The 14274-nt window shown below is 58.1% G+C and overlaps 1 protein-coding gene across 4 annotated transcripts; it reads right to left on the bottom strand.

Moving 5' to 3' along the window:
- On the bottom strand, positions 1-9196 carry TSPO (translocator protein). 4 transcript variants are annotated; one of them, XM_045554722.1, is made up of 6 exons: positions 9124-9149; positions 7553-7669; positions 7290-7393; positions 3042-3252; positions 863-1001; positions 1-282 (listed from the first exon to the last, which is right to left on the bottom strand). In XM_045554722.1, exons 2-6 carry the CDS (start codon positions 7591-7593, stop codon positions 94-96), a joined length of 684 nt encoding a protein of 227 aa, XP_045410678.1. In that variant the 5' UTR covers positions 7594-7669; positions 9124-9149; the 3' UTR covers positions 1-93. The 4 variants fall into 4 exon arrangements, with proteins under 4 accessions (XP_045410678.1, XP_045410679.1, XP_045410680.1 ...); XM_045554723.1 differs by lacking the exon at positions 7553-7669 and having other exon boundaries at positions 9124-9141; XM_045554724.1 differs by lacking the exons at positions 7290-7393; positions 7553-7669 and having other exon boundaries at positions 9124-9196.
- Between the last annotated feature and the right edge of the window lie 5078 nt (positions 9197-14274).

Raw genomic sequence — 14274 nt, forward strand, 5'->3', positions numbered from 1 at the left:
CAGAGCAGCAGGCCTGGTGGCTGTGAAAGCGTGACAGCCACTGCCACCAATGACACCTGCTGGCACCGGCCACAGTCCTCGCAGGCTGGGCACTCACTCCGGGACCGGCCGGCCCCTGCGCCAGCCGCGGTTGTCCCGCCATACGCAGTAGTTGAGTGTGGCCGCGAAGGCCAGCCAGGCCAGGTAGGGGTAGAGCAGGCGGGCAGCTGGTGGGCTCACCCGGTGCCAGGCCACAGTCGTGGCCGCCGCCACCCCACTGGTCAGCAGAAGGTCCACCAGGGCCTGCGGAGACACGGGGGAGGAAGGACAGGGGGCCTGAGGCTCCGTGTGCCCCAGCTGCCCACCTGCCGGCCAGATATGGGAGTCGGGCACCTCATGGAAGCCCCATTCCACCCAGACCCTCCCCTGCCTCAACCTCCCGTCCTCATCTGTCAAACGAACAGTCACTCCCGCCTGACCCGTGCCACGTGGGGGTGTGGCCATGCATGGTGGACACAGCATGCCCAGCAGTGGGGCGGTGGCCGGGGGCCTCACAGGCCCCTTCCTCTCCCTGAGCTCCCAGCACTGCAAGGCCCAAACAGAGCCTCGCTGCAAACTGCCAAGTGCAGCCCCAAGAGATGCCAGCGAGGCCACATCCCTGTGGCGTGGACGCCGCTCCGCAGAGTCGGCAGGACCCTTTTTAAAAGAGGTGCTGACACTTACATGGTGGAGGGGCCGGTGTCCGGCCGGCTTCCTGCGCGTGTCACCGCCTAAGAGCTCCCGGAGGCATCGACCGAGAGCCTGCCCCACCCCACGTTTAGATGCGGACCCTGTCTGGGACATGACCACAGGGGCCAGGGACACAGGCCAACGCCACACTTACCCAACCCATCTGCCGGGCGCCAAAGAAGATGGGGGGCCATGCCCAGTTCAGGACCAGCTGCCCGGCATACAGGCCCAGGGGAACCACTGCCTCCTCTGAGAAGCCCCCTAGCTCTTTCCAGACCATGTAGGAGCCGTACCTGAAACAGAGGCAGCAGGTCAGGGCACCACTGGGAAGAAGGCAGGAGCCTCACCCACCTCTGGGACGACACAGTGACGGCCCAGGTACACCCTGCCACTGACTGCTGTGTGACCTCAGGGAAGTTGCTTGACCTCTCTGGGCCTTCGTTTCTCAGGATTGCCGTGGGGATTCACATTAACATATTGGCAGCACTTCGTGCAGTCCCTGGCATGTGGGACACTCCATAAATACTTGCCATTGTTATCATCAATGCTACGGATGGGAAGCACATGGGGCATGCAGGTAAAGAGGAGGCTCTTAACACAGTCAGGGGCCGTACACAGAGGAGGGGACATTTGGGGTGGGTCTTAGAGGATGAGTAGGAGTTTGCCAGCAGGAGGAAACAGGATATGCAAAGGCTTAGAGGTGGATGTGAGACCCTGAATCAGTCTGACCGCAGGGTGAGGGCTAGGGGTCTGGAGAGGCAGGTGGCTGACTGGTTGTGGGAGCTCTTAACACAAGGGCGACAATAACAGCACCGAGGCCGGGTGCGGTGGCTCATGCCTGTAATCCTAGCACTCTGGGAGGCCGAGGTGGGAGGATCGCTTGAGGTCAGGAGTTTGAGACCAGCCTGAGCAAGAGCGAGACCCCGTCTCTACTAAAAATAGAAAGAAATGATCTGGACAGCTAAAAATATATACAGAAAAAAATTAGCCGGGCATGGTGGCGCATGCCTGTAGTCCCAGCTACTCGGGAGGCTGAGGCAGTAGGATCGCTTGAGCCCAGGAGTGTGAGGTTGCTGTGAGCTAGGCTGACACCACGGCACTCACTCTAGCCTGGGCAACAGAGCGAGACTCTGTCTCAAAAAAAAAAAAAAAAAAGAAAAGAAAAGAAAAGAAAAGAAAAATAACACCTCCGAGCACCGCTGACGCCCCCAGCACTTACACAGGACAGGCACTGCTCTAGCACCTTCCAAGCATCAGGTCACTTCCTCCCCGTGAGAAGGCCATGAGGTGGGTGTATTATTACTACTTCACAGTAAGGACACTGAGGCACAGAGATCTCCCGGCAGGCAATCGGTGGAGAATGCCAGGATGTGCAGCCAGGGCCTGGGGCCAGCGCCCAGGCTCTCACCCACTGCCTGAGGGGTTTGACCTCATTTGGGGCCACAGGGACCCTCCCAAGGTCCCACAAACGAGAGGCTGGGCCGGGTTTGTGCTTTGTCGCGATCTGGATGGTGGAGGAGGCCAAGGGGGCATGGGAAGGCCCAGAGGCTGGAGCTGTGAGGCAGAAACAGTGGCGCCAGGGCCAGGACGGGGGACGAGAAAGTGGGAGCCTGGCTGGGCAGGGGCTGTGCCAGTGGGGTGGGGGATGCCCAGGGGACACCAGGTTTCAGGCACCTGTCACCTTCAGGTGACATCAGAGCCCCTGGCACCTGGCCTGGCCCCTGCTAGCTGCCCCTGGGTGCCTGCTCCCTGCCACCCACACTGGGCTGGCACAAAGCCAGGGTGCAGGGACACTCCGAGCGAGGGCTGGTAGCTGACGGTGTTCCTGGGTGTGGTCCCTGCCGCAGTCACCAGGGGCAATTCCCAGGTCGAGTCACAGGGGACTTTGGGCCAGACTGAGGCCTGAGAGGGCCCCTGCAGGGTCCCCACTTGCCAGCCCTGTGTCCTTGGCAGGTCCCTTGTCAAACGGAGGGTCGTGAGAGTTAACCAAGATAAGCCTGGCCCTAGCAGGGGCTCAGCCAAGAAGAGCCACTCGTGGCCGTTATTTATCTTGGCAGGAGCCGCTGCCCACGGCGACCTTTACTCTCTGAGCCGGTCGCAGCCTGCGGCGGCGAATGCAGCCAGTATGCCAGTGTGGGGTGAGCGTCCGGCCCACCCTCCCGGGAGGCCCAAGCGGAAAAAGTTCATTGTGCAACCGACAGGCCCAGCTTCCCCGCCGGACTTGCCAAACGCGGCTGGGAAACGTCCCCGCTGCCCACAGCCACACCCCGGGGCCAGGGCCTCCCTTGTGGCGGGGCAGGCATATCCCGAGGACGGCGCCCGCAGCCACCTACCCCATGGCCGAGTAGAGCGTGCCCCAGATGGGGCCCAGCGCCCAGCGGGGCGGGTGCCACGGGGGCTTCCGCAGGCCGGCGTACCAGCGCAGGCCCTCGCCGCGGACAAAGTGGGAGCCCAGGAAGGAGCCCAGGTTGGGCGCCAGCGTCAAGCCCACGGCGGGCACCCACGGCGGGGCCATGACTGAGGCCGCTGCTGCTCCAGAAAGCTCTGAAAGAGAAGACAGCGTAGGTGAGAGTGTCCTGAGTCCCTACAGGGTCAGGCATCACCGAGAGTCCTGTCACCCATGGGTCGAACAAGCAACCAGCTGATCGGGAGGTACAGGGTGTGTGAGGCTGGAGGGCTGGGGGAGCCCATTTGCATCCGCACTGCTGCCCCCACCCTGGCCAGGCGCCCCCCAGCACCCCACCCTGCCCCCGCTCCTGGCCCAGCTGCCCTTCACCTTCTCCTCTCACCCTCGCCTTGACCCTGGGTCTCCCGGCAGTGACCCCTCCTGCGGCATTCAAGGACAGTTGGGGCCCCCTCCACCAGGAAGGCCCCGCAGCCCTGCCTCCTCGGCCAAGTGCCAGCCCTGGGGGCTCTCTATCCTCCCACCTTGGCCTCCCGAGTAGCTGGGACTGCAGGCACATGCCAACACACCTGGCTAATTTTTATTTTTTGTAGAGATGGGGTCTCACTATTGCCTGGTCTGGAACTCCTGGGCTCAAGCTATCCTCCTGCCTCAGCCTCCCAAAGTGCTGGGATTACAGGCGTGCACCACCTTGCCCAGCCTCCAAGGAGCATTATTTTAAAAGGAACAAGCAGAGAGTGAGGCATCCGGCAGCTTCTGGCACTGCCATTTACTCTCAGCCCCTTCCTGGGCCTCAGTTTTCACGCCTGTTGAATGGGGACAGTTGCCCCATCCACCAGGGTTTCGGCACTGATGAACAGGGACGATGAACATTGCTGGGAGCTGGACATGAGCCCAGCCAGTGAATATTCCTGTGTGTTCTCCCCGCTCCCTCCCGCCCTGCTCTCCGGTCCCGGGGACACACATAACTGCTCTCGAGGTGGGGCCGGGGTCAGGAGGCGCAGCTGAGCTCCAGCCCGGTGCTGCTGCCAAGTGTACCTGGAGCTCTGGCCCCGGAGCCCTGAGAACAGCCACCCAGCTCAGCTTGCCACTGTGTCACCTCAAACATGCTGGGGACACCTTAGCCTGCTGCTCCTCTATGCAATGTGACTAAGCCTGCTCTGCCCATTAAACAAACGTGAGGTCCACAGCAAAGTGCCAGTATCTGGAGAACCGTGACGAGCCAGGCCCAGTGCTGGGCCTCCCCTGGACTGCGCCAGGCCAGAGTGACCACACGTGCCTCTTCCCAGGATGTGCCCCGCTGAGGCCCACACTGATAGCCACTCTCAATCTCAGAAGTGTCCCTTTTCAGGTGGTCAAGGTTAATGCCACGGGTACGAGACACATGGGCGATCACCATCCCCTTGATACCACTCACGGAAGTGGACACACGTTCTGTGGCATCTGTCAGTCCGCTCAGGAGCAAACCGCAGGGGAGCCTCAGGAGGAACGCGAGGCACAGTGGCTGCCCCCACCAGCACCCTTCAAAAGTGTCAGTGTTGCCCGGCACAGGCCTGTGATCTCAGCACTTTGGGAGGCAGGGGCGGGAGGATCACTGGGGCCCAGGAGTTCCAGACCAGGCAACAGTGAGACCCCATCTCTACAAAAACTGAAAACATAGCCAGGTGTGGTGGCGCACACCTGTAGGCCCAGCTACTCAGGAGCTGAGGCAGGAGGATAACTGAGCCCGGGAGTTGGAGGCTGCAGTGAGGGATGATGACACCACTGCACTCCGCCTGGGTCACAGAGCAAGACCCTGTACCCTGTCTCAAAAACAAAAAAAAAAAGGTCAAGGTCATGAAAGACAAGCAAAGATGAGGGAATTATCGGCAACTGCAGGCGATGAAAGGAAAAGAGCAATAAGTGCAGTGTGGGACCCCGGATGGGGTGCTGGGGACAGACGGAGCCTGGTGGGAGGCGGTGTCATTCGGGCCAGGGCGACACTGTTGGATGTTGGTGCAGAATGTTGATTTCCCGGCTGCGACAACTGTACTCAGGGGAAGCTGGGTGGAGAGTATATGGGAACTTTCTGAACTGCTTTTAAACTTTTCTGTAAATCCAAAATTGGTTCAAAATTAAACCTTAAAGAAGTATCCTGGTTTGGACAAGAAATTGCACAGTCCTCACCTATGCTCAACAGCTGTTAACCGCATCAGTCCCTCCTTCTGCTCAGTCGCTTGCCCCGACCCAGGCCCGGCTCCACCTGCTGCCAGAGGCCCTCTGAACTGCCCCTCCCCCCACGCCACTCCTGCTCCAAGACCCTCAGGGACTCCCATCGGGTTTTTCCTATTTCTTTTTGAGACGAAATTCATCTTACGTAAAACCAACCATTTTAAATGCACAATTCAGTAACATTTCATGTATTTCCAATGTTGTGCAACTGCCATCTATATCAAGTTCCAGAACATTTTCATCACCCCAAAGGAACCCCGTACCCATCAGCAGTCACTGCCCACTCCCCTCCCCTGGCCCTGGCAGCCAGCGATCTGCCTTCTGTCCCTGCGGACTGGCCCATTCCGGACATTTCCTACCAGTGGAATCATGCAGTAGTGGCCTTTGTGTCTGGCTTTCTTCACTGAGCATCATGCTAGAGGCCCCCTGCCTTGCAGCACGTGGCAGTACTTCTCCCCACGGTTCTGTGGGCAAGAGTGCCCATGTCACCTGGCCACAGCACCCAGCGAGGCCAGGCACATACTCAGTGCCTAGGAAAACCCCAAACAGGACCCAGTGTTCCCACTGATGGAGCCTTAAGGACCAACATCCAGGTCCCCCACTGTACAAAACAAACTGAGGCCACAGAGGACTGGTGGCTTTCCCAAGGCCACAGCAAAAGAGCAGGGTCTGAAACCGGGTCTGAGCCCCGTGTTCCCACTCCCATTCCAGGCTGTCCCCTTCTGAGGCCTGGCTGTGTTTATGACCCACTGGGCCAAGAGGGTCAGAGTGTCTTCCCCGCCCAAGTGTCAGAAAACAGGCAGGTCAGATGCCCCACATGGAGACAGCCTGGCAGGGAGCTTCGTGGGGTCTTTCAGGGACTGCCCAGCTCCTGAATCACCCAGCTGGGGAACAGGTAGGCGGGGGTGGTGCCCACCAAGCTGAATTACACAGGGCCAGGCTGGGTGGGCCCAGAGATCTGCTCTGGGATGGGGCCCAGGGATCACCCATGGCAGGGACGGGGCTCGGGGCTCAGGCAGAGGGGCAAAGCCACCGTCTACCCTTTAGTTCTACCTCCTTCAGAAGGCGAGTAAGAGTCTAGACCTTGGCTCTGCCTCCAGTTTGCTGGGTGATCCCAGCCCCAGTTCCCCTCTGGGCCTCAGCTCCCTCCTAAGTCAGGTGGGCATGAGCTGCCCTGCCCACTTCCAGGGGTCCTAGGGGGGCTCTAGGGAGGAAGGGCGGGACGGTAACACTTCCCCAGAAAACTCCAGCTCAGTGAGGGCTTACAGGGCCACGAACCCACTGCCTCAAAGCTCAGACCAGTGGGTGAAAATGCCCTACACAGAAGGTGCCATCTGCAAGACCCAGGGCACTCACGGGGGAGCGCCCCCCAGGACAGAGGCCAAGAACAGGGCAGAGTAGGGGGCTCAGGATGCAGACGCAGAAGGTTCCAGGCCTTGCCAACTCCAGCTGCCACAGGCCTCGGGAGAAGGAGTGGAGGCAGGCTGGCGTCATTCCTCCCACAGCCGCTGCAGGGGACGCACCGGCGGCTTCTCTCCCATGCCTCTCCCTGAGCCACACTGCCCACCGGCCTCTATGGTGGACTCATCACTGTTCCCACTTTCCAGATGAGGAAACTGAGGTGTGAGAAGTCACAGAACTTTCTAGGTCTGTGTGACTCCAATGCCCACCCCAGCCCTCCCCTGGAGCTGGGAGTTTGCTGGCCTGGTCTCTGGGCCACAGGGCCTCTCGAGGCTGGCTGTGTCACCGCCCCTCAGCCTCTTCCCTCGTCCCTAACAGGGCCACAGGCCGCTCCACCCACCCTCTGCCCAGCATCACTCTCTCCACCCGCAGGGCCAATGTCCCCGCCCCCAAGGAGTGTCGGCCCCGCCCGAGGGTTAGAGAATCTAAACCCTCCCCAATGGAGGGTGGGACTCAGGACCTCCAGTCCTTGTCAGGCTTCACTCCCGGCCAGGAGACCCCAGACCTGTGCTGCCCCTGGGGTCCCGTCTCCTGGGCCTCTGTGTCCCCATCTGTGAAGTGGGGGCTGGGCCAGTGGGTCTTGCGGTATTTTCTTGTTCTCCGACCTCCCTATAAGTGACCCAGAAACGAAACAAAGAGTCGTGTCATCCCTCTGCTGCCCACCCTCCCGGCTGCCCCTGCGTCTCCAGAGCCTGGTCAGTCTCTCCCTCGAAGCCACCACTGTCCCAGGGACTTGTTTTAGGGCTTTTTTTTTTTTTTATGACTCACAGCGAATCATCCTCGTTATAACCTTTGTGAACTTTTTTCATTATGAAAGTAACTGGTGCAGCAGACGACGTGTCTGGAAGGATTCACAGCCAGCTGGTAATGGGGGGTCGTGTGGGGCTGAGGGTGGGGGTGACGGGGAATTTGCTTTATCGAGAATGGCTACTTTTTTAAACAGAGAACACATCCAGGCATTGTCTGCACAATAAAAAAAAATAAGTAAAAGAAAACACAAATAAAAGAAACAGATTCAAAAATAAAATCATGAAAATACCAAAGTGTATATAGTACAAGTAGGCTCCCCTCATCAGCCCAAGCCCCTCACCCCACCCCTGGGGACCCACTGTCAACAGTCTGTGGTAGATGCAGCGGGACATTGTCCCCCCATGGCCAGGCACAAATGTGTACACACCGCACGACACAGCGCACATCCACACCAGGGGGACACAGGCCTGGGGCACAGTGGAGGACACAGGCTTTGGGATCAGAAGGTTCAGGCTCTGCGCAAAAGGCTCCTGTCTCTGCCGAGCGTCAGTTTCCTCCAGGTCCAAGTGCTCCCTGGGGGCCCAGGATTGGGTCCTTCCTCCCAGCAGCCACATGAACACTCGCAGACTCCACCAACAGGCCTGCTCCCCCCGCTCCCGCCCCTTTCATGGCAACTGGAAACCAGCCTCCTGCCACCCTGCCCCAGGGCCCCCTTTGGCAGCAGCCTTCTGGGGAGGGCCCACTGTGTGCCAGGCGCCCTGGGCAGTTGCTTCCTGTACACAACCTCCTCTGACACCCTCTCCCAGCCCTGGACCACCTTGGAACTCGGAGCGGTGCCCCCCGCCCTCCATCCGAGGCACAAGGCTGGTCCCAGGTTCACACCGGACCCCGCAGGCCACCCGAGAGGCCGGCGCCAGTCCAGGGCATCACGAAGCTGACCCGGCACTCGCAATGTGTCGCAGTGGAAGTCCCACGTCCCCTCCGACCTCAGCTCTGACTCCTTTGCTCTGCTCACGTTAAACCCTGTCCAGGCCACTGGACTGTGGGTCGAAGGACCCGGTTCTAAGGCCAGCGGGGCCTCTAACTGGCTTTGCGCAAAAAACTTCCGGGATCTGGCCTGTCTTCCTCCCACATGAAGTCGGGTGTCCCAAGCGGCGCGGGAGCCCGAGGTCCCCAAGGCATCTTGCGATCCTCAGCGGAGCCCCGCCTCGGCTGGCTCATCCGCGGAACGGGCGGGAGACGCGGCGTGGGCCCCTCCCGCGGCCCCGCTACTGCGGGACCGGCAGCCGGGTCGCGGGGCGGGCGGAGCTGCCCAGGTGCCCCCTCCAGACGCCCCGGCCGGAGTCTGTCGGCGCGGGAACCCCGACCGCGAGCGCAGAGGTCCGGCCCGCGCTGCCCGCCGCCCCCGCCCGCCGACCGGGCACCCGAGCCCCAAATGCTGCCCCGCGGCCACCCCATCGGGTCCCCGGCCCGCGGCTCCGGCCTCTGTTTCCCCTCTGGCCCGGCGCCGGCAGGAGGGTGCTGTCGGGGTCGCACCTGCGTGGGCCAGCCCCCGGCCCGCTGCCCCTCCGCGTCCCGTCCCCACTCACCAGCGGCGAGGGCACGCTCGGGAAAGGACACTGCGCGGCGGGAGATGGTGGCCGCGGGCCCCCGGCCCGCCCCGCCCCGGCCGCCGGGCCCCGCCCCCGTCCCCGCCCGTCCCCGCCACCACCACCCCCGCCACCGCCCCAGTCCCCCGCCAGACGGGGCGCCCCTCCCGGGACCGGACCTCCCTCCTCTTCGCACCCGCCCGGCCAGACGCGCCTCTGCCTTCCCGGGCCGCGAGCGGGTCTCTCGCTCCCTCTCCCCACGGTGACCGGCGACGGCCCCCCGCCGGGCCAGCCCCAGGGGTGAGGATCCGCAGGCAGGTCCCCTTCTCCTCTGGAGCCTCACTTTTCCCATCTGTAAAATGGGGCACAAGACAGATCTCAGAGAAGGGAATCACCTCGTCTGAGGGTGAAGCGCTGATCATCCTCCTGCCTGGCCCTGTCCCCTTTCTGGGGGCGCACCCCAGTTCCTTTAGCTGTCGCCCCAGGGCTGACTCGACCACTTTCTGGCTGGTTCTCTCAGCCTTCATCTCCTCATCTGTAAAATGGACACGATTTGTGGGGGTGATGAGGATGCCTCATGGTAATGCGGCAGGGCACCCCGCAAATGCTTGGCACTCAGTAAGTGAGGTCTGCCATCGTCACAGCCCAGAGGGGGCCTCCGGTTTGCCAGGGTCACTTCACATCCCCAGGCCTTCGGCACCAGCCTCCCCATCCGCAGGGCGGGTGGTTATTACTGCAGCCTAGAGCGCGACCTGGCCCCCTGGGCTGACTCAGCCTGGCAGCCCCCTCACTCCCATGGGGATCCAAACTGATCCCCAGGGAGAACTGTGGCTACTTCTCCCCAGGCCCAGGCCCCAGGCCTCCTAGGGGAACCAGGTAGGGCTGCAGTGTGACTTTCCTAGGGCCTGGCATTTTTGCCTTTGTGGGCCCCTTCCTCCATTAAAAGGCAAAGGAACATACACATTCTGGTTTTGACTATATTGGTCTAAAGATAAGCATAACCCAGGCTCCCAGGGTAGAGTCCGTAAGGCCGGTGGTGGGCACCGCTCCCCTCCCTAATGAAAAAAGAAGCAGCCCACGAGACCTGCAGAGAACAATGCCTGCAAGGCCCGGCTGAGTGAAAAGAATAACCACACCTGGATGGTTACCCTGATAAGGGTCTCGGAGCCCCTCATGGTTCCTGGAGTCCACACATACCACCAGCCCCTCCTATTTCTCAACACCTGCCCTAAAACTGCAAGGGAAAATTCCTTGCTCTCCCTGCCATAAATCTTTCCGCCAAAGAAACCCCCACCCGCAGCCCTAAAAACATATATAAACCCACTCAAAACTTCTGGGCCCTGTGAACCTCACCCAGGAGCGCTCTAATAAAGCCTCATTGCTTAACCCTTTCAACTCTGCTCGTCTTTCTTTCTCTGGCGCTGCTCATTCATAAACTTTACAGAGTCTATTCATTTGTTTCTTCTGATTTAAAAGAAATTAAAACATTCCATGTGGCCCTAGCAGTATTCTGGCTGTAGGCACTGTGCCTGCTGTTCTGGTGGCCACGCCTCCACTGGGCTGCCAGTCCTCGCTCGCTTCCGGTAAGGAAACGAGCTGCCCCTGGCTTGGTGGAGTAGCAAACTGGCAGTGCACCTTCCTCCCGCCTTACTCCTACTGCACACAGGGCTCCAGGCCCACGGGGGCACCCTGGGAGGCAGGGATTTCTGTCCCCAAATACTTGCTGCACACCAGGGCCAAAGGGAGGGGCTGAGAACAAGCACACAAGGCACCTGTGCTCATGAAGCTCATACCCATTTCACAGATGACAACACTGCAGGTCAGAGGGGTGAGTTGCTGCCTGAGGGATCCATGGTGCAGGTCTGGATGCAGATGGAGGATGCCCTGGCAGCCTCCCTATTACTTCTGCCTCCCTCCTCTCCATCCCCACATACCCCATTGGAACTTGGGCACAGCCTTTGTCTCTCCCCTGGGCAGCAGTCACAGGCCCTCAATGGCCTATAGCCCCCACCTTGTCCCTTCCTGCTGCTCCATGTAATCTGGCCACACTCCTCCTCTGCTCAGGCCCCCTGCAGCTCCCACTGACCTTAGAATCCAGTTCAAGCCTTTAACCTGGCGCTGGAGGCCGTCCCGAGCTGGAGTCAGGCTGATTACCCCACCTCTGTGCCTTTGCATACTCCGTTCCCCCTGCCTAAAGCACTCTTTGCCCCACTGGGGCATCTCCACTGTCCAAGTCTAATCAATTCTCCAGCATCGCCCCAGGAAGTTCCTCCAGAACCCCAACTCTGTGTCATCCCCGATATAGGTGGGCAGGATGCCCAGCTCTGGGCTGAACCCTCATGGATACAGCACAATCAGACCCACTGATTGCTCCAAGCACACACACATGTTGCTTCACCAGAACGCCTTCATGCTAGGAATGGTTTTGTAGCTTGTTTTCTGCCCTTTACAATAAATCAGAAACCTCTCTTTACATTAACAAACATACATCTACATTGTTTTTTTATTGTGAAATGTTCCAAGCAGAAATGTATATAGAACATATGTGTACACTTTAGAATAATAATAAAAGGAATGCCGGGGTGCCCACCACCAGGTTAATGAACAAACGTTACCAGTGTCCTAGGACCCCCAGTGCTCTCTCCGGTGATTCCTGCCCCTCCCCCCTGAGGGCACCTCTACTTTGACTTCTGACCAGCTGAGGCAGCACACACTGGGCTGAGACAAATGGGCACCATGGCCAGACCACAAGACTCCTGGGAGGGTGAAGTTCAGATGAGTCCCTGGGGCACAGGCTGGCCTCAGCCTCCAAGAGCACCGACAAGAGTCCCCTCTGGGGAAGTCAGAGGGCAAGGTTGTGAGTCGGGACATCTGGCAGGGCTGTGGCATAGATCTGCAGCAGGAAACCATCAAGGGTGTGCGCTGTTCTGTCCTCCTGCTTCTGCGCTCAACGTGCCCTGCATGCAGGTTTCAGGAGTAGCGTGATGTTGGACGCTTCTACCAGGGGGACCAAGTGTCCTCAGCTGGCCCAGGCAGTGGGGCAGGCAGTGTGGGGAGAAAAGGGTTTCATCAGCCTGTGACCAGGACCAGCCACGTGCAGAGAAGAACCTGGGCCAGGCTTGCCAGGTGTCCTGTTCTTACGTGGGTGGCAGCAGCAGGCATCTCAGCAATGACAGCTCTCAATACATCTTGAGTCACGCTGTTCCCAGCTGGACTGGCTGCAGGCACCTGGCACACACATCATCCCGGGGCTCCTTTCGCCCCTCTCCCGAATGGAGCCTCATTTCCAGGACTGCTTATCTTCCTCCTTCTTGGTTTCTCTTTGTGTCGAGCGCGTCTCCAGGAGTTCTTGAGAAAGAGTTGGAGGAAGATAACATTTGTGAAAGCCTGCATTCTACCCTACGGATGACTGATGCTCAGCTGAGTAAGAATGTAAAGCTGGGGATCATTGCCGTCAGAATCCTGGAGATGTGCTGCCGTCCCGCTGCCATTGTGGGTGCGCAGGCTACGCACGCACTGTTTCCGGAGCTTTTGTGTGGAACTCATTTTGTTCTTCCTGGAAGATTTTAAGATTTTTGGTTTTTCCTTTTTTTTTTTTTTCTTTTCTCTTTTCAGACTCCATCCCCTTCCTTTTTTAAGAATTTTGGCCCAGAGTTCTGAAATTTCACACTGATATTCCTCTATGTGGGTCTAATTTCAACCATTGTGCCAACACTCAACAGGCCCTTTCCATCTGGAAACTCATATTCTTTATTTGTCAGAAATGCGATTATTTCTTTAATTTCCTTCCCTCCACTTTCTTGCTTCTCTTTCTGGAACTCCTATTACTCAGATCCGGGACTTCCTGGGCAATTTCCTGTTCCTGTTTTGTGGATACCTCTTCTCCTCCCTCTTAAAGCTATCAATGACAATTATTTTCTTCTCTCTTCGTAGTCTCTGAATGCTATACACTGCTTTCCACCTGTTTATAAGAGGCTTTCCTCGAATGCCTGGCAACCTTAGGCTGGCTGCTTGTGATTGAAGAAATGAACAAAATAAGCCCATGGATGGTATTTGTTGGTTTAGTTTCACTATAAAGTAACCTTAGTGGGCCAAGTTCTGGAAATTTCCTGGACTGTCAATATCTTCAGGATTTTCCTTTTGGGCTGGTCAGGTTCCTCCAGTCCCTTGCCTGGAGGGTAAGGGTCTGGCTCCAGGTTTCTGGGAGCTCACCTGGGGAGGGTGCTGGAGGAGGTCTCTGCATTCAGCATTCAGTGTCCCCCTGTTTTGGCAGAGTACCCATGTTCACTGCTGTCATTGCCATCCCCAGCCCGGAGATTCTTTGTCCCTTTCCAGAGCTAAATCCCAGGTGTTTCCCAAAGTGGGGGAGGAGCATCGCTCAGTGGCTGGGGAGAGGGAGCAGATTTGAAGATCTGCTTCTCAAAGACACCTTCAAATAGTCCTCTGGTTTCAGTCTTCTTTCACCCTTAGATCTAGAAGCAGCTCTAGTGTCAGTTCTTAAGATTTTTTTTTTAAGCTAGTCAGGTGAAGCAGTGGGAACAGAGAAGGAACAAAGAAATCTATAACTGGTTGTGATCAGGTTTTTAAGCTTTTGAGGATTCTGTTGCATGACTAAGGGTTGGTTCTCAGCTTTCTCCACTGCTGGGAGGGATTTAGCTGTCTGAGATCAACTAAGTCAGGTAACATCAACCTACCTGCTTTCCAGCTTCCAGATTCTGTTGCTGCAGTCCCCTTTCCTGTTCTTCCTGACCTTGTGGATTTGTGTCTTTAATATATCCCTTTGCTGTGGATTTATGGGCTTCCAGAGACAGTGTGTGCTCTATGCATGTCTTAACCTGAAAACCTCCTCCATATCTTTTATGACCATAGCATTGCATAGATTTGCCATATTTCATTGAGCTAATCCTCTCTAGCTGAACATACACCTTATCTCTGCTTTTTCCGTGTCAAAAGCAGGGCTGCCATGGACATCTTGAGAGTTAGGTCTTTGCTTATTTGATTCTTTTCTTAGGACAAACTCAGTGAAGTAGATTAGCTGATGTGATTTGCTATGGACTGAATGTTGTGTCCCCCTCAAAATTCATGTGTTGAAGCCTAATCCCTAGTGTGATGGTATTTAGAGGTGGGGTCTTTGGGAGGTGATTAGGTCGT

Source organism: Lemur catta, chromosome 6 (genome assembly GCF_020740605.2).
Source record: "Lemur catta isolate mLemCat1 chromosome 6, mLemCat1.pri, whole genome shotgun sequence".
NCBI lineage: Eukaryota > Metazoa > Chordata > Mammalia > Primates > Lemuridae > Lemur > Lemur catta.

Bases quoted from the DNA above. Each gene is read 5' to 3' on its own strand.
- TSPO (XM_045554722.1), bottom strand. From the start codon at position 7,593: ATGAAAAAAGTTCACAAAGGTTATAACGAGGATGATTCGCT. The intron at 1,002-3,041 runs GTAGGTGGCTGC...CCTCTGTTTCAG, and splicing joins ACGCTCTACTCGGCCATGGG to GTACGGCTCCTACATGGTCT. The intron at 283-862 runs GTAAGTGTGGCG...GTGTCTCCGCAG, and splicing joins GCGCCCGGCAGATGGGTTGG to GCCCTGGTGGACCTTCTGCT.